The 25818-nt window shown below is 36.1% G+C and overlaps 1 protein-coding gene across 1 annotated transcript in view; it reads left to right on the top strand.

Moving 5' to 3' along the window:
- The window catches only part of Arp3 (Actin-related protein 3), an 81812-nt gene that overhangs the window by 41740 nt on the left and 14254 nt on the right, over positions 1-25818 (top strand). Inside the window, exons 6-7 of the mRNA XM_089095483.1 lie at positions 5848-6020; positions 24086-24298. Of these exons, the coding sequence (XP_088951609.1) occupies positions 5848-6020; positions 24086-24298 (386 nt within the window). The remainder of the gene's footprint in view (positions 1-5847; positions 6021-24085; positions 24299-25818) is intronic.

Below are 25818 nucleotides of genomic sequence, written 5' to 3'. Positions count from 1 at the left end.
TGGAGGGAGGGGGTGCCCAAGGTTCAAGCGAGCGTTGGTGAAGCCCGTTCTTTTGCTGGTAATCATAGATATGCTTATGAAACCATGTGAATTTACCTTCACTCATTTAAGAATAACGAATAATAACAACTAATAATTTATCGTTGGCGCTCAGAATTGCAAATCAAAGAATATACTTTCAGGTTCTCTGAGGTTTAACCCCAAAAAGGGGTTTTATTTTTTTGCAGCCTGGACAAGCATATTTACTACCCTAGGAGTGGTTTGAAGGGGACTAAACTTAAACTTCAAAAAAATATAAGAGAAAGCTAAACCTTTATTGCGGGAGTCTAGCACACAAAAATTGAAGCTTCATGAAATTTAGTGCCAAAATTGCTCATGGAAAATCAAGGTTGCAGCATCTCCAATCCAAACAAAAAATTAAAATTAATATCGAAAATGGTTGCCCCTAATTTGAGAAATTTAATGAATGTTTCCGCGTTTAATTTTTGCTACAATTTTCTCTTAGTTCGCGAATGGAAGAGTGGTAGCCATCAAAAATTGTTTATTGACGATTTACAGAAAAGTAATAATTGCGCAAGAAAACTCAAAACAAGATCCTCAAATATCCAAAACGAATTCCCAAACGGAATCCTTGAATCTCAATGGGATCGGTTTTCGAAGCATAGGAAGAAATGAAAGTTAAAAATGTAATTTAAGCTTAAAATTTTTACTCAAAATCCATCAACAATTTTTTTCTACAATGTTTCAAATTACTGGAGATTTCAAGAAATGTTGTTAGCAATACTTATCTGTTACTGTTACTAACGCGGTACGTTTTAGAACTGAATAATGAATTACACACAATGCTAAAGTAGCTCCCAAATAATTTCTCAGACTATACTGCCTTTCCCCCTAGTATCAGAATGAAATGAAAACAAAATAATGGGTAAGATTTTTGATTAAGTTAGTGAGTGTTGATATTATTTTGTTGAAACGGGATCCTTAAATCCCAAGTGGGAACGTTTTTTTCAGGTTTCAGGTTCATACATTTTTATTAACAAAAAAACAACTCATTTTTAAAAAATGTCGCAATAAAGCAATAATATGATTTAAAAAGCGACTGGGAGGATATCATGCAGGCTAATTCAACACAACAAATAAAATGAAAAAAGGGGATAACAATAATAATAACTGAAATTAATGATAAATATATAATGGCACAAAATATATAAAAATAAAAATAAAATATCTACAAAAAAAAACAAAAAACATAAAAACAAAACAAAAGCCTTCTCTCGAACCTTTAACACTACCAAATTCCTGAAAAGCAATGATTTTTAATACGGGTTTTAAGTTGCGGCACACTTTCAGCTTGACGAACAGAATCTGGGAACGAATTCCAAAGTGACGGGCCCATGTGTCTGGTCACTTGACTCGCTCTCGTTGTGTTCCATGGCTCAGATGCAAGACTATCCGCACTCCTAGTCGAATAATCGTGATAAAAAGAATTAGGCTTAAAACTATTCATAAAAACCATTCAGACACTGAAATACAAATACTCCAATTTGATAATCCCTTTAAAATTTTAAACTTTCCTTTAAAATTTCCTTTAAACCAACCTTTAAAATTTTAAACTTTCTAAAAAGTGATTCAGTGCTATCAATACCACGATCATACCTTCTAATCAACCTTATAGCCTTATTCTGCAGAACTCGAACTCTTCTACAATTGCAGCTAAAATTAGTTGCCCAAATTAAACCACCATAATTTATATAAGGTGTTATTAACCAAAAATACAATAAAAGCAGAATTTTCCAAGGTAAAAAAATTTGAAAACAGTTCAGAACTATAAAGCCTCAAATCAGCGTACATACTATGATGTCGCAGTGTTTTCTTCAACTGAAGTTTTGATCCAGGATGAATCCTAGATATCGGATCTCTTCGACTTGTGAGAGCGGTAGGCCATTGTAAATAATGACACCAGGAGAGTGGGAGCAGAACCGGTCCTCGTAAACATCATAAAATTAGTTTTTGATGCATTGACGCTAAGTAGGCTAGCACAAACAGATTCGTGTAGGCCATCAAGCGCCTTATTCGCCTTGAACAAGAGCTCTTGCAGCGACTTTGCTGTTATCACTAAAGCCGTGTCGTCAGCAAACGAAGTAACTGAAGCCTTGGAAATGTAGAATCTCATTCCATCTACGAATATCAGGTCCAGGAGAGAACCAAGAACTGAGTCCTTTGGAACACCACACTTTATGGGAAACGGCTGAGAAGATTTGTTACTCAAAGTCACTCGTAGCTTCCTTTTACTTAAATACGATTCAAACCAATTTAAAACACTACCCTTTATGCCTCATTTCAGAATTTCTTCCCCACTCATCCACAAAACTGCTTGATTCGGAAACATGGGAGTTCCTCTTTTCTTCTTGAATCTTGCATCCAAGTTCAGAGCAATATTGTCCAAATACGTTTCAGATTTCCTAAGTTTATTACAATGTCCTATTGTTTAGCACGATTTTTGGCTCCGATGGCTTCATAGGGCCTTTTAGAAGATCATTCACAACTTGCCATGTTGCTTTGGGGTTACCTTTACTTTCTTCAAATACATTTGTAAAATATGCCTTCTTTTTTTTCCTTCTTAGGGCATTTGCCCTATTCCTTAGCTCTTTATACATCACATGGAGCTCATTATTCTGCGGATGATTCAGATGCTCCTCACACGCCTGATTTCTCATATTAAACAGATTAAGCAGCTCATCATAACACCACGGTTTTCTCGGTTTATTCTTTCTGGGGTTTGTTTCTTTAAGCAGACAAGTGCTATCATAAATATTCGACACTATTTGGTTAAACTTTTCAAATGCTTCCGACGGATGATCTTCATTCAGTACTGTTTCCCAGTTAATAACACTAATTTGTTCTTCAAATTTTTTCAGAGTAACTGGCTTCAGTTCACGCATTGGTATTTTATTCTTTCTGTTATTTTTCTTCACTTCAGATTTCAAATGCAATACAACCGGAAATTAGTCGGGGGCTGGGCTTATAATAACAGAGCAGCACGCTTTACTTAGACACAAACACATTTTCGATGAGCGTTTCCCAATGATCCTTGATTCTCGTTGGAATGCTCATGGTCGGGTATAAATCATTTGACATCATCAGGCTTAAAAAATCCAAATTTGGTCCACGCATATTTAACAAATCAAAGTTAAAGTCACCCATACATATAAACTCTTGACTAGATCTATTTACCTTTGCAGCAAGACATTGAAATCCTTCACCAAACTCTTCAAATGATGCACTTGGTGGCTTATATACAACAGTAAAAATACAAGCTCGATTTTCAAACTGAATTTCTGTACTAAAGGTTTCTATCTTACCCTCCTTCCAAATGTCCAAATCCTTTCTAATTTTCCAATTCAAATCCTGTCGGACAATGAAAGCCAGTCCTTCACGTCCCATTGATGATCGACTTCGAGCAATCAGTTCATAACCTGGAAAGTTAAAGGACGAGAGAAGGGTATCATGACCCAAAAATGTTTCACATAATGCCATTATATGTAAATTATTAGATCGGAAAATAAAATCAAAAATCTCATGGTAAGAAGACGTTAAATGACAATTCCATGTACATGCATAAAATCCAGACCGGTCTAACTCCTCCAAAGCTGATAACTGACGATATTTACTATCAAGAGATGGACGAAAACTAATTTGCGACCCATCATTTCCAATATCCGTCAACAAATAATCATCAACATTAAATGGATTATTTTGCAAATCACTCAATCTTCCACGTAATCTACTACTCATATCAACTTACGCAAAAAAGAATCCTATAATTCATCCCTTTTCCGCGCTCAAACGGGACGATATTTATACTCATAAGAAATCAAAAAATAACCAACAAAATAAAAATATAAATAAAGAGCAATATAGAACATCTTAACGAGATAAACACTACCAAACTACTCACAAACAACAAACTAAACGCAATCTGAAAGCGAGTTTATTCGACGAGCAGCTCGCTCACCCGGAAACATTGCGAGAACCTGGCCACGATCTGACCATACATTTTTCACGCCAAACTTGTCTCTCGCGGCACTCAGGATATCACGTCGGTGCTTGGTTAGAGACTCAGACAAAAAGATTTTCGAACCAGCCAATTTTGATTTACTCGCAAACACTTTACGGGCCGTCTCACAGGTAGAAAATCTCACGAACACTGGTGCAACTTTATCGTTTGCCGACCCTGGATTATTCAATTTCGACCTGTAAACCATAGCAAAATCACAATAAGAGATACCGGAAAGCCCCAGCTTTTGCGAGGCTATATTCAGAATGGTCGACTTCAAGTCAACACCCGGCTGCTGCTTAATACCGTGAAAAACTAGAGTTCCAAGCTGTTTTTCCTGCTCATAATCATCAATTTTCACTTCTAATTTTGCAATTCGGTTCTCTAAATTTTCAATCAGTCCTTTGATATTCTTTACTGATACCAACAATTGCTCTAGCTTCGGATTAAACTCAAGCGACACTGACGAGTATAAGTCTCAACAGAAGTTTTCAGAGTTTGGTCGTTTCCGCATTTATCTTGAACTTGCTTAGTAATCGCGCTCATCATTGATTCTTTTGTCTTAGTGATTTCTTCCTCAGTTGCGACTATTTTAGCTAGCAAATCCGCGGTAGATGGTTCAGAAGAAACTGCTTTCAGCGACACGAAAGTTTTGGAAGCCGTCTTATAAATGTCCGGGTTTTGGTTAACCTCTTTAAACGCACTTCCAACATTTTTATCAGTTTTTGTAGATGCTTCGGAGTAATTGTCCTCAAACGAGATGAGACTATTCTCCGTTAGGCGTGACTCTGTGTGATCTCCATAAGCAAAAACTAAGTAGTTGAAGATTCCTTTTTTATCCTTTGAAACTTGGATAATTCTTACGGACCACAGCGGGAATCTTTTGAAATTCGCTACCGCAAGCTGGAACTGTTGGAATTTTGACATTACTTCGCTACTACGAGAAAAACCAAAAAAAAAAAGAGAAGAAAAATCAATTTAACTGTCAGTGGGCAGGCCCACGGCAGCAGTGGCAATCAGCAATTGATGGCTGGCCCGGTGGTCCGCGGAACCTGCTTTGTTATTCACCACCATACTCTGGCATCCTTAATCAGCTAATCCAAAGTAATTCGAACGCCACGCAAAATAATAGGACGATCTTTTCTTGTCAAAGAACAAGAAGAAAATAAAGTCTAAAAAGTCTGAATATTTCTAACTTCCTAATTAAGGCTGAATATTTCGGCTTCATATTCCGAACCCTTTGTCAACGGTAAAAAAAGGGGAAAGTCGCAATAAAGAGGAAACGAAAAAAAAGACTAGATTAAACAGTTCACGCATGCTAAGAAATAAAACTGTAAGAGGAAAAAAAACGCCATACAAACAGACTCAGACCTCATTAAAATTCATGTGTTGTTTTTAAATTAAATCCGACCTGAGGATTCAAACACAGCACAAGTCCCGTAAAAAGTGTTGTATGTTTACTTCTTACGTTTGTCACTAGAAAAAAGGCGCATTTTGGTTGTGATTGTTGTTGAGTGGTATGTTGAGCTAAATCAAAAGAAACCATATGCATTCAAGTTATCAAAAAGGTGCATCTGCAATATCTTAGGAACGGGTAAGGGTCAAGGCCGTATCTGGGGGGGGGGGATTTAACCCTCCCATGGAATCTTTGTTTGACTCATAAAAACGTAACAAAATGTCTATAAAAAAAATTTGATGCGATTTTATAGGTTTTTTAAGATGCATTTTGGTTGTGATAGTTGTTATAAAATTTTTTTTTTTTTTTAATTCTCTAGTTTTTATTATTTCAGAGAAATATTGCTATATATGTCCAGACATAGCCAAAGAATTTGCAAAATATGATTCAGATCCGGCCAAGTGGATTAAGTTACACAAATCTATCAATCAAATTACCAAAAAACCGTTTTCATTTGATGTAGGATATGAGAGATTCCTGGGACCTGAAATATTCTTCCATCCAGAGGTATGTCTGAATTTTCTGCCTTCCCATGACAAACAAATAAAATTCAAATAGGGATAGGTCAAATAGGATATAGGATATTAGGAAAATTCAAATAGGATATTAGGCATTGAAGCAGATAAGCAAATACAAAAAGTTCTGGATGTTTTGATCACATATGCAGTGACCGTGATCAGCAGATAAACTAAAGTGTTACAATTAAAACGAAAGATACCTATACTGAAAAAAAAAAAGAATTATTTCCGGGCCACAAATAGTTTCCGGTACATTGGCTGAGAGGGTTCGACAAAAGTGTTCATTCCAAGTCTTGAGTTTCAGGGAGAAAAGTTTACAACTTAAGACTTAGAATGAACCCTGTATGTGATCGAAATATCGAACTTTTTGTATCTGTTTCACTGTCTACTAAAACTACTTATCCCTATTTGAACTTTTATTGGTATGAATGAAATTATTGGGCTTGAGTTACTAGGGTAACGCATCATTTTCAACCAAGCCTGAAATACAAAATACTGGTGGATTAGAAAAACGGATTTTCAGATTTTGATAGATTGACGCGCACTTGTAGTTTTACACACGAGTGTATGAACAGCCCATACATCCCTGTGTGCAACATCTGGCCTTTCTTTTTTTCTTTTTTTTGTAATAAAAGCATATACCGCGAAAATCTCAAAGAAAGTTGGATAATTGAGACTGTTAATCTGCATTTTTTATTGGATTAAGGCTGAAATTTACCTGAAAGTAATATTTAATCAGAATTGCTTTTACTCAAAATCTCCTCTCTGTAAAGTATGCCTATGCCAGCTTGAGGAGATCTTGGAAGACTCAGAAGCAAGGTCGTATATGGGGTTCAGGGGTTTTGACCCCCCCCCCCCCCTGAAATGAATGTCCAAATCGTAAAAAGTAACAAAAAGGATACACTCTCCCCAAGCAAAAATTTTGGATACGGCCCTGCTAAGAATACTATTTGATATGAACCTGATAATGGTGTCAGAATTTGGGGTTCTTTGCCTTTTTCAACAGATTTGGAACTGACTGGAAAAACAAGTCTGCTGTAATTTAGAGAAATTATTTATTTAAAAGGTGTTGTCTCTCTAGAAAATTTTATTTTGGATATGCTCTAGAATCGTTTGATGCTAAAATTGCAGGATTTTTGACTACCTTGGAAAGTAGTTGAGCTTGGAAATGAAACTTTCGAGTAGGGTCCGACTTACATTATCGAGCCAATATGAATGTCAGTGTCATTATCTGTTATGGGAAACAAAATATCGGCTATCAGCCGATATCTTTTTTTTTTATGCGCAACTTCTCCAGAAGAGAGCACCACATTTCCTTAGGTATTTTTTGCTTGTCCAGTTCTTGGAGGTGGAGCCACCAGCTAAGTCGACCATGGTGGAGAGAGCAGCAGAGGTGAGTCAAATGAAGTCAAAGTATATTTGTTGTCAATACACACCTGGTGCAGCAAATATATGGTGACTTCAAGAACGTGATGGTGGTGACTTCATCCTCTGAATGAAGAACTACTCCAGTAAATAGAACTACTTCATCCTCTGAAAATATATGGTGACTTCATCCTCTACCAAAACAAATAAAACGAATACAATAAATCCTACATTTCTGTTTAACGAATGTTGACTTGCATGGGTGAAAGATCCAAGGAGGGGGGGTTCAAAATGTCTCCGCCGTGTGTCAACGCCTTTGAAAATTTACCTTGAAAATTTAGCTTGTGTGTCCGCATTTGTTGGCATACTGGACTGTTTTGTCACCACATTTTAAATCCCTCATCCAAACTTAAAGCTCTAGCTGCACCCCTTTATCCAGCGTACCTATCATGGATTCGTTAGTAAGAGACCATATCATTTGAATGTAAAGTAAAGTTTTCACACTAATATGCGAATGATTGAAGTTTGAAATCTCGCTATTGCAATTTGGGTTTTGAATAATCAATTTCAATAAATATCGTACGCTTCTTGAGTTATATTTTATTCTTATTTGTCACTTCCGCAAATATCCACTATTTCGTTTCTGTGCTCAAAAGCTGCTGCTGATCAGAGAAGATAAAGAAAATCTAACAATTCTTGCAAATTGCCTAATTTTTGGAATCCACAGTAAATTATTGAGGCTGTTCATTGGTGTGTAATAGTTATTTTTTCAACATTAGCATTAGTTTTTACTCTTAGCAGTTCCCCATACTACAGAGGTGGTTTTAGGGGAGGGATAGAAGGGGCACTTGCCCCGGGCATTTATTTTAGGGGGGCAAAATTTCATATTAATAATATAATGGTTATAATCATTTTGTAGTTCTTGAAATTTTATTTTTATTAAAATAAAGTAGAGGACGTAGTTAATAAATGAAAATAATTGCTAAAATACTAATTAATTAATAAAATAAAAATAAGTAAAAATTAATTATATAATTATAATAATTAAAATAGTTAAATTAATACAATTAAGGAATAAATTATTGTTCAAGTACTTGAAAATAATTTTGTTAATGAATGAACATTTTATAAAAATCTGGCCTGAAAATTTTGTTGGAGACAGGGGCTAATCAAGATTTAGCCCCGGGCGCAACAGAGGCCAGAACCGCCACTACCATGCTATCTGGTTTCTTCTATGAGGCGTGTTTTTTAAGTAAGGTCCGTTTGAACATTAGTACACAACGAAAGATTATTTCAAAAAAGTAAATTTATTTTCAGAAACTACACACTTTACTCTATTTAACAGCATAGTTGCCAAGTTTGTTCAAACACTTATCATGCCTCTCAAAACTTGTTTTTTCAAAACTTGCGACCTGTTCTGATAACCAAGAATTCACTTCCGTTTTTACGTCGTCATCATTATTGTAACGGTTGCCACTGAGGTACTGTGTGAGGTGGAGAAACGGATTGCAATCTCTCGGCGCAAGATCAGGACTGCATGGTGGCTGGTCTAAAACTTCCCAGTCAAAACTGTCAAATTGCGGGTCGATCAAGCAGTGTGAGGTCTTGTATTGTCATGAAGAAGGACAATTCCCTTTGTCAGCATGTCGATTTTTTTTTTTTTTTTTTTTTTTTTTTTTTTTTTTTTTTTTTTTTATAGTTCTGCGGAGCTTTCTGAGGGTTAGGCAATAGGCTTCTCCATTTATAGTGGTTCCTCGTTGTATGAAGTCAACCAAAAAAAGACCATGCCTATTCCCAAACACCGACACCATGATTTTGCGCTCGGAGAGAGGATGTTCGGCCTTCAAATTTTCAGGGAGAGTGTGTGTTTCCATTCCATGGTCTGTTGCCTTGATTTGGGCGTGATAAGCGAAACCCATGTTTCGTCTCTAGTTCAACCAGTTGCCACCTCAGTGGCAACCGTCAAAAAGATGACGACGATGTAAAAACAGCAGTGAAGTCTTGGTTATTGGAGTCGGCGGCAAGTTTTTATGAAGAGTTTACTCTAAAATAGGTTGAGAGGTATGACTTTTCTGAAAAGACTTTATGACTTTTCAGTAACGTATTTAATTTCTGAAAATAAATTTACTTTTTTGAAATAATCTTTTGTTGTGTACTTATGTTTAAACGGACCTTACTTAAAAAACACACCTTGTATATGCAGTTTTTCGAAATGTACGGAATGGTATGGTAAACTTTAATTATTGATTATTCATAACTTTAAGATAAGATAAGATTTATTCTTCATTAAATACACATACAATGATACATGATATTATTCCCCCAAAGACTCATTGGCATGCAAAGAAGGGGGAAGACAAATAAGTTACTTACTCAGAGATGAAAAACAAAACAAAATTTAAAATGATCACAGACATAAGAGCAAAAGGAGAAGAAAAGAAAATATAGATAAAATAAAACTATAGGAAAAATAGAATAAATAAACTAAATTAATTAAGTAGATTAAATAGACTAAAGATAATAATAATAATAAAAAAACTATAATAATAATAAAAAAAAAAGATAAATTACCTTCTACGAAGCCAAAGAACTTTTAACAATTTTTCTAAACGAACCAAATGAGTGGCACCTTCGAGCCGATTCAGGCAACTTATTCCAAACAATATGACACGCCATTAAAAGATTAAAATCTGACCTTATGCAAGGAGTAAATGGAACTTGAACATAATTTGTCATATTGCGAAGATTATAATTATTATGATCAGAGTTAAAAGATAGCGGAACGCTTAGGGGCCGGGGGAGGTGACCATGAAGCTGAGAAAAAGTAAAGCATGCGCATGAAAGAATGTATAGTGACTCAAGATCATGCAATGGGATAACTAATGAACGATTAGTTTCCTGAATGAGGTGTCTAGCTTTATTGTAAACCTTAGAAAGTGGTTCTAACAGTGAAGGAAAGGTTGACATTCATACTATTGGACAGTAAGAAACGTAAGATTGGATCAAGCAGTGAAAAAGGATTTTCAAAATTGATCCAGGAAAAGTATGTCTAAGTTTCCTTAAAATACCGAGACTCCTGCATATCTTTATTTTAATAAAATCAATGTGACGTTTGAAAGATAGGTTTCCATCAACAAGAATGCCCAAAAAATGAACATATCGATCTTTAGATCTATGAATTATTCCATTTGGCTGGTGAATTTCTGATAACTGGGGATAAACCTGAGAAACACGCTAAAAAATCAAAAAACTGGACTTAGAAAAATTTAGGGTAAGATAATTAGCATTAAGCCACAAAATTACCCTCCCAAACAAATTTTCTAAGCTCGGATTTTCAGTTTCCTGAAGCGCCAAGTGTGCTGTCATCAGCAAAACAAACAAGGACATCAGAAGAAGGTGAACTATAGTTGCCACTATGGGCAAGGGAAGGCCTAGGATGACAAAGTATTCAAAAATTCATAATTTTCTGCTTTTTTAAAACATAATGAAGATCCTTTAAAAAAATAAAAATTAGCACATTCCCGAAAACTGATCCCAGGGGAACATCAAAATGCACTTGCGAGGGTTACCACACTAGTATTTCAACAGACATTAACTTATATTTCAAACAAGACTGAAACCAAGAAAATAAATTTCCCCTTATGCCAAAATGAGATATCTTCGATAGAAGAATTTCATGGGTTAAGGAATCGAAATCCTTACGAATATCCAGGAATATAGCTGCCGTAATCAATCCCGAATCTAACGCAGAATGAATAAAATTCAAAAGGGCCATAGAGGCATGTTCAGTGGAGTGCTTCATTCGGAAACCAAATTGAAAATCATGAAGAAAATTTTTTGGATTTTAGGAAAGTAAGGAGACCAGAAAGCATAGCCTTTTCAAATATTTTACTGAATACTGATAAAATTGAAATAGGTCGATAATTTGCCGGATCATTTCTTGGTCCACCCTTATACAGAACAATAATCCGAGCACGCTTTAGAGCATCCAGAAAAACTCCATGTTCAAATGAAAGATTAGCAAGTTTTGTTAGAGGCAAAATTATTGAAGGAAGAATAGATTTAACTACCCTAGTAGGGATAGAGTCTGGCCCAGATGAGGACGAGTTTTTCAAGTCATTAACAATTTTAGCAATTTGACTTACTGTTACTGGCTCTAGAAACATAGTCTTAACACAAGACGGGCCGAGGTAAGATCTAAAGTCTGGCTTAGGCCGAGACAAAGTAACTGTAGAAGTAATATTCTTACCAATATTAGCGAAGAATGAAGTGAATGCCTCTTGGACATTAAGCTCACCCTCCACAGCTTTATCACCAATGACCAGACTCATAGGTAAAGAGCTAGATTGAGAATCAGGTTTAAGTACAGAATTGATTATCTTCCAAGTTTTTGACGAATATCATTGCCACACTACTACTACTACTAACAACTCACCGCAGTCCCAAGCCGCCTGAGGCCAACACAGCTACGCACGCTCCTCCTCCACCCCAATATATTCAAAGCCTCCCTTTTTATACCCGCCCACGAAGTTCCCATTTCCTTGAAATCTTTCTTTATGACGTCCTCCCACCCCAGATGGGGACGACCTGCTTTTCGTTTAGCCTTAGACGGTTGTCCGAAAAGGACAATCTTCGGCAATCTGTCATCCTTCATCCGCACAACGTGCCCTAGCCACCTCAACCTTTCTTTCATTATAGCCCTAGAGAGCGGTATCGAACCACATATTTCGTACAGCCTATTGTTTGAAATAGGGTCAGTCAGCCGGGTACCCAGAACCGGGTACCCAGAATTATTTAGATAATAGAAAGATTTGGCTTTCCTACACAAGGAATTATATATATTCCGGTAGATCTGGAATTGACAAAGACGAATAGCACTTGCTGAAAGTGTAGCACATTTATAAGCTCCCCAGAGACTATTTTTCCTTCTCCAGCTTTTGAGAAGTCAGGATGTCATCCATGGGTTTAGAGGAACAATCCTTTTAGACCTATTATTAGAAGGTGGTACTTTAAAAATGCTAATAATAGCCTCTTTTATGGTTCCATAGAAGGACTCAAATAAACAAGAAAAATCCTTATCATTATCAAGCAAGTTCCACGAATTTTCCGCTAATTTAGACCCAAGAAGAGATAACTCTTTCTCGCCAAACCTAATAGTATAGGAATCAAATACCTGAGCCCGGTCACTCTTCCCTGTTTAAAGCTGAATGAAGAATATATTAGAAATTGATCAGTGATATCACTAACTAAAATTGAATTTTCCTTCAAACTAAGCATAGAGAAGATAATGTCAATCAAAGAAGTTGTAACATTAGTTACATGCGTGAGGATGGATGTAGAACGTAGAGTTTCTGCGGCAAGCATGGTTGAAAGAAAATCAACTGAAGCCGAAGACTTTGAATCCATCAAATTTATATTAAAGTCACCCATTATGATTAACTGACATGGACGTTTCAGTATTATGTCAAGCATTTCCTCACGATTCCGAAGAAACAAGGGAACAGCCCCACCAGGATAACGTAAATATTACCTATGATTAGATCAATACCATTAGATCTATATTTCGATAAATTGTGACTCGAAAATACCTTCAAAATTCCTTGATAATTCATCACGCAAGCAATAATGCAAATTGCAAGATATATACATGGCAAGACCTCCTTTGGCCATCTTGCAGCGGTTTATACGTTCCATTTTGTAACCATGGATATCCAATAGCATTTCATTGCCAGAATTCAAAAACGTCTCACATAAACCCTCAACATCAGGCTGTCCATCCGAAACAATTTGTCTTAAATTATCTATTGACGAGGAGAGACCCTGAATGTTAAGCTGAAGTACTGTCAGAGAATTAATTCCTTTGGTAACCTCCTCCCCCCTCCCCAAATCGGAAACATATTTACTATTACAAATAGGGTTTATATTAATCGGATTCTGATTAGCCTGACCCAAAGAATTATTTACGATAATAATTACATCGCAAGGATTATTTTCAAGCTCGCAAAGGCGACTCTCATGGCTTAAAATATTCACAAAAGCAGGTTTTACTTGGAGTTCATTTAAGTCACCAGATGAACCAAAAAGAAATCTTTACTTAAATCAATTGCAAAAGAAAAACCTGTCAAAGGATTACAAACACACAAATAACTAATTGCACAGCATGTATTATTGGAATGAACCATTAGCACGGAAAGAGAAACAAAAATTAAAAAATAAATGAATAAAAATAAAGTAAAAAATGAAAATCAGTGACCTGTGGAAAGCATTTACAAATTAAGAAAAATACTAACAAGGCACATACTAATGCATTCATACAAATAGTTTATTTTACGTATACAAGTTTCACCCGGAACTTTGGCTAGAACTTGTCCATGATCAGACCAAACACTTCTTGGGCCAAAGGTGCTGCGAGCCGCGTTTAATAGATCGCGACGCTTTTTAGTTAGGCTTTCAGACACAAATACACCTGACTTAACCAACTTACTTTTTGCTGCAAACACTTTTCGAGCAATATCCAAGTTTGAAAATTTTACCAAGATGGTGGAAATTTTCAAATTTTCGGTTTGAGCAGCAGGAATAAGGAATCGATTAGCCTTTAAGAGGTCCATTTTTTTTAAATCTAGCAAGCCCATTATTTGTGTTATCACTTCATTAAGATTATCCATCAATTCCACATTGGGTTTTGGTTTCACACCGTAGAAAATTAGGGTGTCAAGTAAGCTATTCTGCTCAAGCTGGTCAACCCTGTCCTCTATTTTAGAAATTTTATTTTCAAGCAAGTTCACAGCATTATAAAGTCTTTGAAGGGTTGTTTCAACTTTTTTTAAATTTAGCATTATATTCAAGGGAAATAGAATTATAAACTTCGTTCACAATATCTTCACTGATAATTTCCGAACCTCGGCGATCTTTCATTGTGTCTGATACGACACGAGAAATGTCATTCATTAAGTTGGACGTAGTGTTCCTTATTTCCTCTTGAGTTTCATTTATTATTTCCTTTAAAGTTAATGCTGCTGCGGAAGTCGGAGTTAACGGCGCTAGGCTGGATTTTATTTTAGTTTTAGTGGGTAGAGACAAGTAAGTTTTACTCTTAGTCTTAAAAATATCAGGGAATAGGGTCTGCTCTTCAAAAGCCTTATTTACATCTTTATCTGTCCTTGTACAACACGTAACTTTGTCCTTGTAACTTTTTAAACATTCTTATGATTCGCAATTTTTTCTGTGCTTGTCATATTTTTATTAACTTCATTTTTTATGATATTTCCGCCTCTCTTGACACTATTCCTTCAAAAAATAATATAAAGAAAACACTATCAAAAATGTTTTTTTTTTAAGGTCAAACGAAAATAATGAAAAACAAAGCGACTATTTCTGGAGGACAACCACTAAGGTCCGCCTCTCTTTTTGTGGTTTAAAAAGTTATCTTTATTCAAGAAATGTTTTAATGATTAATGACGAACAATAAATTGGAATGAACGCTCCTTAATGCGAATAGGTCTAAAGAATACAACATATCCTACGCGTTCACTTCAGGGGAATAGGAATTTTTCTCTTTTATGCTCTTTTTTGTCAACTTCATTATATGCTCGGGTTGTCATCCATTCTTGAGAGTAGACCCGAAGCCGCGCCGAAAATTGGCGGCGCGCCGCCGAACTTGCATCAGCGCGCTGACGCCGCCGCTGATTCTATCGGCGGCGGCGTCACTAATCTGCCGCCGTTTTTTTTTCTATTCTTTGGTTATAGATATCGACCTCCGGGCTTCAACTGTCATCCCGGCTAAGCTGTTTCTTAAAAACAAATACTGTCATCTTGGGCTCGCCATGTATATCGGTTCATAGGAAGGAGAAGAAGAAATTTTTCTTGAAACAAAAATTCTACCTTCCACTTTAAAATTCTGTTCATTTTTCTTTCTAATTTTTCGCATGAAAACAGGTAGGTAAAAGAGCATTAGGTAATTCAGGATGTTGTCATAGGCAGCGCAATCGAGATGTCTAAGTAAAGAACAATGTTGGCACAATGTATTATTTTTTTTTTTTTTTTTTTTTTCATACCAGGGCAATTAGTATAGAAGGAGTTTTCGTTGAAACTTAAAAAAGGGCTCATTCGATTGGAAATCGGAATAACTAGTGTCCTTTTTAATAGTCGAAAGTGATTGGAAGGCAGCTAACTCCCCTTCCACGCCCACCCTTTCCCCAAACACATCCAATCAAAATTTTAAGGTAGCCATTTTGTTCAGAGTAACTGATTTCCAGAGAGAAAATATTTTTTCTGAGGAGGTTACTCCCCAACAACCCCTAGGGCAAGGGTTTTGTAGTTATGCCCTGGAGGTAAATAAAAACGATGTTGGCACATTGCATTATTTATTATTTTTTCCTTTAGACCAGGGAACTTCATATCGAAGAAGTTGTCGTAGAAACTTCGAAAAGGGCTCATTCAATTAGAGATTGGAGGGGCTTGTGCCCTTTTTAATAGTCGAAAATGATTGGAAGTCAACTAACACCCCTTCCACGCCCACCATTTCCCGAAACACATACAATCAAAATTTTGAGATAGCCATTTTGTTTAAAGTAGTTGAAAGTTCTGGGAATTAGGTCTTAGAGGATGACAACCACCCTCACAGCCCTTAGGGTAAGGGCTGTAATTTATGCCCTGGGGGCAAATACGGTGTTTATAGAGAGCGTTGTCGTAGAAACTCAAAAAGGGATCATTAGTTTGGACATCGAAAATCCTAGTGCCCTTTTTAATAATCGAAAGTGATTGGAAGGCTTGACATTTTTATAGTAGAGATCGATGTGGGTACAAAGTATCATTTTTTTGTTGTTGTTGTTTAGACTAGGACACTTCGCATCGAAGGAGTTGTAGTAGGAACCTCTAAGAGGGCTCATTCAATTGAAAATAAAAAGGGCCGATTTTCTTTTTAATAATCAGAAGGGATTGAAGGGCAAGTAATCCCAAGGCCACACACCCATTTGCCTTTATGTTTAAGAACTAGATGTTGCCTTAAGATTAAATCAAAATGCACTGTATTTATGCTAATTCCCAATAAGGCATCTCAGCAGTATCCCAAGAACGACTGAGGGTATTATGTTCAAACTTTCGGGGCTTCTGCCGCTCTTAAAGTTTGACCAAATCAAAATAGCGTAAGTTTATCCAAGCTATCAAAGAAAGTAAACAAATTTTTTTGTGAATGTTATCCAGTTTTCCATTTAAGGTCAACTAGAGGAGGTATGAAACTAAATTAAAGACTATTATTTATGTCAAGATTTTTATAAGGGTCTATGTTGTTAAATTTTGCTGAAAATTGTATTCCAGCATACAAACAGCAGGCCAAACTATAAATTCTTAAAAAAACAAAAAGATTTAAAGTATGATATTCTTTTTCCCTGAAAAGACTATGTCAATATAAAACGAACAGATATTAATTAAAAAAAACTGTTTCCAAAAAATAAGTTTTTTCAAAGAAAAGTAAAGAACTCCATTAAACCAAAAATGAGCAAAATTAAAGTCAAATAATCTACAAAGCGTGAAACTACCACAAATCAGCATCGATAAATAAATCAAACCCAAAACGATCAGAAATTACAATAAATAACCGAGTCAAACTCAAAACGAGCAGAAATTAACATAAGTTGGGCTCAAAACCCCTATGCCTGCCCAAGGCCAGAAAATAATTTGTACTTTACTGAAAAAAATACAAATGAATATGCGTTGTCAGTTTAATATACATATACTGATATTTAATAATCAAAATGTTAATATTAATAGATTTATTAAAGTTATCAAAGTAAAAACATTTAAATTTTTTCCAGTAAAGTGCAAATTATGTTCTGGCCTTGGGAAGGCATAGGGGTTTTGAGCCCAACTTATGTTAATTTCTGCTCGTTTTGAGTTTGACTCAGTTATTTATTGTTATTTTTGTTCGTTTTGGGTTTCATTTATTTATCGATGCTGATTTGCGGTAGTTTCCCGCTTGGTAGATTATCTAGAGCTAGTATAGAAATATATCTATAGGAAAGAATTACATTTTCTTGCGCAGTTAGCAGAGCACACTGAAGTTGAAGTAGCCTTAAACTTTGACTTGAAATGTTATATATTGACCACTTCCTTCAGAAAAGAATTTCGGAGGGTAATTCCGTGTTGATAAGAAAAGACGGTAAAGGTGCAGTTTGGTTCCTCCTGTAGTGTAGTGTGCAGGAGCCCTATGGTGAAGGTGCAGGTTTGTTCTCCCTTATAAAACAACTTATTTCAGCAGATACAAAGAAGAAGCCCATTTGCGGCATTCTGTCGGACCCCAAGATCCAATACTAGTATTAGATCCCACGAGTGGCAGTTTACACTCGTCAAGTTCTGGCTATACCGGCCACATGTGCCCCAGCTAAATGACTTTTTAGCATGACAGGACTGATAGTGACTGCAAGAAGATCAATGGCTCCAGGCAGAGTGAACAAACTGACTTTTGTTACATCAATTGTAACTGAAGTGCTGTAACCGCTGATTTAAAATTGTTGGTGTTGTTAAGCCATGGTATCTGATTTGTATACAGTGTTTTTTCGATGTTGTTATTTGTTTTTTTTTTTCACTTCCTTTTCGTATGTATTTGACGAACAAGAGATGTTTGAACTTCAAACTTTGAAAGTAATGCACACATTAGGCCAAATCATTAACAAGAAGGAAATGACTAAACACGAGATTTTATAGGAACAATGCGATGTTATATATAAACACAACATAGGTTTCCCTGGGTCTAGTGGCTAAAAATGAGAATTCTACTTGGTCATTTAAACATCCTTACTAAAATCGAGGTTGAACGTGCTTGGTGAAGTGGAATTTTTATTATTATTTTTAATTAGAAAAATCGGCGCGCCGCCAAAAAATTTTGGGCGGGCCGGGCGGCGCGCCGCCGCCGATACTGAATCACACATTCGCCGCCGTCATTTCGGCGTGGCGCGGCTTTGGGGACTACTTGAGAGACTCTTTGTGTGGATTATCCAAATAAACAAAAGGTAGATGAAAAGAAAATCATCATGCTTCAACAATATAAACACAAAACAAAATCATTGCACAGCTCAAGCCTAGAGCGCGTAACTGATATTTTCACACTTCCCTTTGATAACAGCTTAGTAAACTATTTTAACAATTATCCCAGAAGTGTAAAAGTGTCAAATGCGATCCATAAGTCTAAAAGCGACGGTAAATATGCAATATATATTAGCTAAAGTCGGCTATATCGGTAGTGTTTCCAGTTGATATATTGTGAGATTTCACTATTCACGATAAAAATCAGATAGTATCATTTACCAATAAATATTGGTACTTCGTTTATTGACGGTTCGAAGCAAGTTTTGGTTAATGAAGTGCAAAAACCTTGTTATTTTTATTCTTGATTTGGATGAAAATTGATCAGGCTCATTTATCCAAAATTGCGGACCTTGAAATTGAACTGGTTATCCAAAAGAAAATAAAGAGTGTAATTAGACCATAAAATGAGCAGAAATTATCTTGTATTTGAGGGGAATCGCCACGCGCCTAGCCAAGGCCGTATCCAGGGTGATACCCCCTCGAAATTTTATACCCGGTGATACCCCAAGAATTAAAAAATATACATATAAACAATTTTCTTATCCTTTTTGTGAAGTTTTTTTTGTAACAAAAAAAATCGTCATTGCCTCTAGCCCCCCCCCCCCGCTCTTTACGCTAAAGTTTGACTAGTGTTTGACAGAAAGCTTTTCTAAATGTAATAGGCATATTGATTTGGTATTTTTTGTGTTCAGATTTAAATACGTTTAACCGAATAATTTATTTCACATGACATCGCTGCTTGTGAATGAATAAACCAATGAATTTTCAGTTTAAGATTTCTTTTCAGTCAAGAACACGGCTAGCTCTGTTTGTGCTGAACAGATAACTATTTAGTTTACTTTCTTTTTTGGCAACCAAGGTGCTTGTGTAGTTTGCGTCAGCGAGTCAGTCAATACAAGAAGTACTATTACTGAATTTCCAGGGGCGCATCTGGGGTTTTACCTGGTTTGAACCCTCCCTCCCCCTCCGAAATATTTCTTGGTTCGTAAGTTAGTCGTAAAATATAGGTGAAAAGACAATTTGTCCTTAAAAACTAAAAATATTTCTTTGGATTGTAAATTGGTGTTAAAAAGGCAGGTAAAAATCCCATATATCACCTGCCCCCTAGAAAAAAATTCTTTCGATCCCCCCCTCCCCTCAGCATCTTGACGAAACTACACCCCTGTTCCAAGCCTACACAACCTCCACTCCACCTGGTCATCAACTTTTCAGTAGAAAGATGGGCATGACAAACCTTATTTGAACCAAAATTGCGGTGTTTGTTCTGCGTGTGTGATTGGAGGATCACAATAGGCTCATGACTTCCTCGGCTACCCCTCCCTCCACTTTTAGTGGAAGGAACCAGAACCATGCATTGATTTTAAATCAGGCTGATTGCAAGCATAAAGTGGCCTATAGCCTATTCCATCCAGCACTCCTCTCCTTCCTACAGAAAGACAGGTCTGTTGCTCCTTGCTTGAAGCGGAATCTCGAAAGGATTTTTAATCTTAATTAATGGAGGCACAAAATGGATCTCTGTTCCCTTCAAAACCTTTCCCCTTTCCATGTACCCAAGGCCGCCCCCAGGGGAAGAGAGTACCGGGTATAAACCCCTCCCTCCCCCCACCCAACCAAAAAAATTGTTCGATACGTAAAAAGTAACGACAATGCATATAAACGAATTTTTGATGTGTTTTTTAAATTTTTTTGTACAATCTCCCCCCCCCGAAAAAGTCCTGGAAATGGCCTTGCCTGCACTCCCCTTATTTCACTAAAATCTTTCCCTGCATCCACTCTCGATTTTTTTTTTTTTTTTTTTACCCAAATGGTAGGGGCTTTTGTGTCTTGATTGGGCTGGAATGGTGGAAGGATGATGAATCAGGGTGATTCAAGTGCCAAAATTTGTAAATAACTCCTATTGTCGAATCTTATTAGAAAGTTAGGTAGGTGGCACCCTATTTTAGCTAGTTTTGACTAATCGGCTTGAAAATTTACGGGGCAAGTACCTTAGGCCATTGTGGTGCGAGAAAGATTATTTTCACGGCTTATTCCTTTTCTCCGACCTTCGCACGAAAGTGAGTCCCATCTACTTCCCACACTAAAATGTCTGAATTCATTTGATATTTTAAAGGTAGGCATTTACAGTCAGGGAGATTCTGATACAGGAAGCCTTTTTATGCTGATTTTTACTACCATAACCCTAGCAGGCCTCAAATTTCATTGTTTGGGGATATTCTCTCTGTCCTGTACGAGGAGCAATACGAGCGGGTTGGGGTGGCGTTAGGCTATATTTGTGAGAATTTGGTTCTGTGTCTCCCTCCCTCCTCCGAAATCTTTAGGTTTTGTGATATACCTTATTTGTTGTACTTTCGTACATTTCATTTATTTTTCTGTTTCGTTTAAGTTATTTTTGGGATATTCAGCTTCGTGTCCGATTTTTGCACGTATTGCATGTGATACAGACAGTTTATAAATAAATGATTTACTGGGCATGAAATAACTTTAATTTTCAGCCTATAGTAGGACAACCTTTGGGAAGTAAATATTGATATCTTATTGTCGCAAAGATTTTTCAAGATAATATTAATCTTGCTCTGTTCACGTTTTTCCGTTTGTTTAAATTCGAATTAATGTACAAGCGTTTATATCCATTTCCTCTTGGACTTTGTACACAAAAACAGGGAAATATGTCTGAAAAGATAATATAAACATCCGCTTGAGCTATTTGTTCCCTTAGGTTTTGAAAATTATCCTGTTCCACGATTCCACTATTATTTTCGTTTTAATAAGGACTTGGTTAGGTAAAAGTATCTAATTCGCATAATTAAAGAAACTATGAGCTAGGAGATTGTTCAGGTTCCATGATATTCTATTTATTGATAACTTGGGTGCTCACAGTGGTGTAAGGTGTGCTCCTCCCCCCCCCCCGAGTCATATCCAGGATTTTTTCGGGGGGGGGGGGGCCAAAAACGCATACAAAATGTATTTATATTAGTTTTTGGTACGTTTTTAAGACTCGGACATAATTTCTTTTTTGTACTTTCATTGGAAACTGGCTTTTTTGGTTCTTTCATTGGTAAAATTGAAAAAATCTCTCCCTTAGATCTGGAAGAATACAATTGTGCCTCCTCTCTCCCTCCCCCCTAATTTACGTGAATTGACGACAAAGGGTGATCAGCAAGTACGGTATCCAACCTTTAAGAAAGAGTTTGAAGGATAAGTTTGGCCGGGGCTGCTCATCCACGAAAGTTTAGGGGGATATTCAGTCTTTTTTTAATGTTTCAAATCAATTTTTTTTTAAATTGATTTTTCTTTCTAACTGTTAAAGACTGAGATTAAGTTCCATTCTGTAATGCTCAATTCGTTCAATGTCGAAATGCTGACGAACAGTCAGTGTAGAGGATGAGGGTACATAAACTAAATATTTTTCGAGTTCGCAAAACGCTAGTATACTGCAATGTTAGCAGATTTTTTTTTGGGGGGGGGGGGACTGGCTTTATAATATTTCTGAGAGTCAAACCCAGGGGCGCCAATTGATGGGAACCGAGAGACAATCCCCCCTCCCTTCCTAGATTTTGATAACTACTTTTTATGTATGTTTGAATGAAGTAGGTACCCTCCGATACTAAAGGTTTTGGCACTCGTTTGACTGACAGTATATCAGACACTAGGTGCTACTAAAAATGTAGTTTGGTTCCACTTTCTTGGGAAATCCGTATTGAAAGCTTATTGTCTGGATCATCTCAATTCTTGGGATGCTTATTTGCCCCTCTTTCAGAATGTATTAAATTCTACTATTTCTTCCACAACTAAATATTCACCACATCACATAATTTTTGGTAGGCAGCCTCTTTCATTTTTGGATATTCAACTGTTATTGCCTTCAATTTATTATTTTGATAATTATGAGGATTATATGGTTAATTTAGTTAGAAATTTATTTACGATTTACAGGATTTGTGATGAACAAATAGGAAAACATAGAAAATCTCAAAGAGAACTTCTGAAGGGAAAATTAAATGTTACGCTGAATGTATACACTGAAAAAAATTAAAGAAATTTAAAGCTCTTCTGCCTCATTTCAATATATAGTAATTTTTATGCTCAAGATTTAACCAGAAAATTAATTCTTTTAGTTTGATTTTTCAAGGTTGAAATTGTTTATTGATCTTGGTTTAATCAAAATCCTTTTTTTTAATTCGAATTTATCATAGTACTGTTCTCATTCTTCAAGAAAAAACCCTAGCAGATGTTGCCAATACCTCAATGCGAATGTGTAATACCTTTAATAACTCATTTTCGAGTTGTATAATTCATTTAAGGGACAATGAAGAACAGAAGTCAAGAGCTTCTTTACAAGAATATAAGTTCGATCACCGGTTAAGTAAGTTTAAAGGAATTTATCCGTGCTGAATTTGATCGAATTATAAAAAAAAGTTGTCCAATCGAAAGGAATGTGATAAACCTCATAAGGTCGGCTAATAGTCTAATTCGATAATGCGGTTAGAAATTGAATCATCTTGAATGTATTTTTTCTTCTTTTTTTTCTGGCTGGAGAGTGAGAGTAATACACGGATGAAGTTTTGAAATAACAAGTTTTTTAGGTTGCTAGCATTCTCATAATGATCAGTCCTAGAAGGGGCTTAGTCATGGCTATGTCCAAGACTTTAATTTGGAGAGGGGGTCTAGGCTTTTGTGTTTGGACTGGTTGACCGATGATTTCGGATTCTATGTTTTTTTGGTTGTTTTTTTTTGCTGCAGGCTTATGGGCTCGGATAGAATTTGGACTTGAAATTGTCAGCCTGAAAATGTATACTAGTGTGGTTTTTTTAACTTTGATTGCATTTTCTGTCGACAAACTTGCGTACTAGTGAGAATATCGCAAGAGTAAACTGTCCCAGGCCAAGAATGGTGTGATTGGCCTCGAGTCCACCACTGTACGTATGGGGGTGATATAGACCCGTGCTCCATGGAAATCTTGAGAGTTTGACATTTTTTACATAATGTTTCCCTTAGAATTTTGCCTTTTTCGCCGGTATGAATATAGGGTATAATCTGCCTTAACAAATGCAAGTATTCAAGGCCGTACCCAGGATTTTTTTTATGGGGTTTTACTTTAAAAAAAATTGGAAGGGGGGGTTATACAAAAAAAACTCAAAAAACGCATACAAAATTTGTTTTGTCCATTTTTGTTACGTTTTTACGAGCCAGACAAACATTTCGGGGGGGGGGATCACACCCCTACCCCCCCCCCCCTGGATATGGCCTTGCAAGTATTTCTTCTAGCTATTTTTAAGTTTACAACTTTCTTCTTTCGTGGAACAGCAGAAACAAAAGACCTTTACGTCGGAAAATGATTTATTTTGCGGGATCCCTTTATACCATTATGGAAACCCTAACGAGATTTTTCCATATAGTTTTTCATGTTTTGTGTTATCATTTTTTGTATTTTTTTTTCTTTTTTTTGTGCATTAGCTATTTGTAATAGGCTAACTGTTTTCCATAATTTATGATCCTGGGCTTATTATTAAAAAAAGACAATTCGGGCGGTACGTCAAACATTACGATGTGTGATGTATAATGTGCCTGACATCTTTTGTAATAAGCATAATATATTATTTCTTGCAGTTTGCAAATCCAGAATTCACTACTCCAATATCAGAGATTGTTGACACAGTTATTCAAAATTGTCCAATTGACGTAAGGCGACCTTTATACAAGAATATTGTTCTCTCTGGAGGCTCAACAATGTTTAAAGATTTTGGGAAGAGGTTGCAACGAGATATCAAGCGAACTGTGGATGGGCGTCTTCGTCTTAGCGAGCAATTTTCTCATTTAACGGTAATTGTTTTCCGACCGAATTACTGCCAAGATTTAATTGTATCTATTTTATATTTGTTACGACTTTTTTGTATCGTCTCAAACCAGTTTCCCTTGTTGGTTGTGGAATAGAATTTTGGGGCTCGTAAATAAACAAATCTCGGGCCGTTGTGGAGTGTAATATTTTCTCGTTTTAATAATTTTTTGTTCTAAAATAATCATTTGTTCTCAAGCAGAACTTTCATGGCCCCTTGTTTGTATCGTTTCAAGCTAGCTTTTCTTGTTGCTAGTAGAAAGGAATATTTGGGGCTCGCGGGTTAACATATCTTGAGCTAAGTGGTTGGCGCTCTGGGTTGAGAATTCTTTGTCCAAGGGGCACGAGTTCATTCCCTGTCGTAGCCAGTTATTTGATTTGGGACGGGGGTTAGTGACTTGACTCTGTAAGCTCAGCCAGAGTTGACCAAGCTCTAAATGGGTACCTGGAGAAAATGTGGGGAATATAAGCAGGAAGGGTGTGCGAAACCACAGCATGGCTGGCCGCCAACCCTTCATTGCACTACCTAGCTGAAGGGCCTTGAATCAGATATCCGCACCAGCGGCTTGGACTTTAAGGGTCTAGTGCTGTCATACTTACTTTTACTTTACTTACATATCTCGGGCTGTTCTCACTGAATATAATTTTTTTCTCTTCATAAAAATGTTTTTTCTGTCTTACAATAGGTTTTTAAATATCATTTTTATGGCCCTGTTTTTGTATTGTCTTAAGTATGTCAGTCTGTCAAAGGTAATAAGTGCGGGTGAGGTAATTTGTGCACGGACGAAGTTTCAAAGAAAAAAGGCGTCAAGGACGTACTTGAAAGATGCCAGCTCAGCTTTATAGTCAAAGCACTTCAGAGGTGGCTGAGGGGTTATGCAGAATTATCGCTATGGTTTGGCGCTTTTTGCCTCCTTAGGGGTTTAACAGTTTTCTTTTATTTATATAAATTTTTTCTGAGCTTTAACAGTTTTCTGTTATTTATATAAATTTTTCTGAGCTTTAACAGATTTCTCCTATTTATATAAATTTTTTCTGAGCTTTAACAGTTTTCTCTTATTCATATAAATTTTTTCTGAGCTTTAACAGTTTTCCCTTATTTATATAATTTTTTCTGAGCTTTAACAGTTTTATCTTATTTAAATAAATATTTTCTGAGCTTTAACAGTTCTCTCTGATTTATATAAAAATATTTCTGAGCTTTAACAGTCTTCCCTTATTTATATAAAGTTTTTTGAGCTTTAACAGTTTTCTCCTATTTATATAATTGTTTTCTGAGCTTTAACAGTTTTCCTTATTTATATAAAAAAAAATTTCTGGTATAATAATTATGTATAATTCGTTTAGTATTCTTTAGTTTTATTTTGATTATTAATCTCTTGTTTAGAATAATGGTGAACACAAAATCAAATATGAAAGATATGAGGTATATAACGATTTAGAGAATAATACTAAAAGCTTCTTGGAAAGAAAAAAAAGAGTGAATAAAAGGCATGTACCGAAGTAA

This window comes from Artemia sp. Qi Xiang Cuo, chromosome 10, assembly GCF_049724085.1.
Source record: "Artemia sp. Qi Xiang Cuo chromosome 10, ASM4972408v1, whole genome shotgun sequence".
Lineage (NCBI taxonomy): Eukaryota > Metazoa > Arthropoda > Branchiopoda > Anostraca > Artemiidae > Artemia > Artemia sp. Qi Xiang Cuo.
This window is presented reverse-complemented; position numbering and strand designations above follow the sequence as displayed.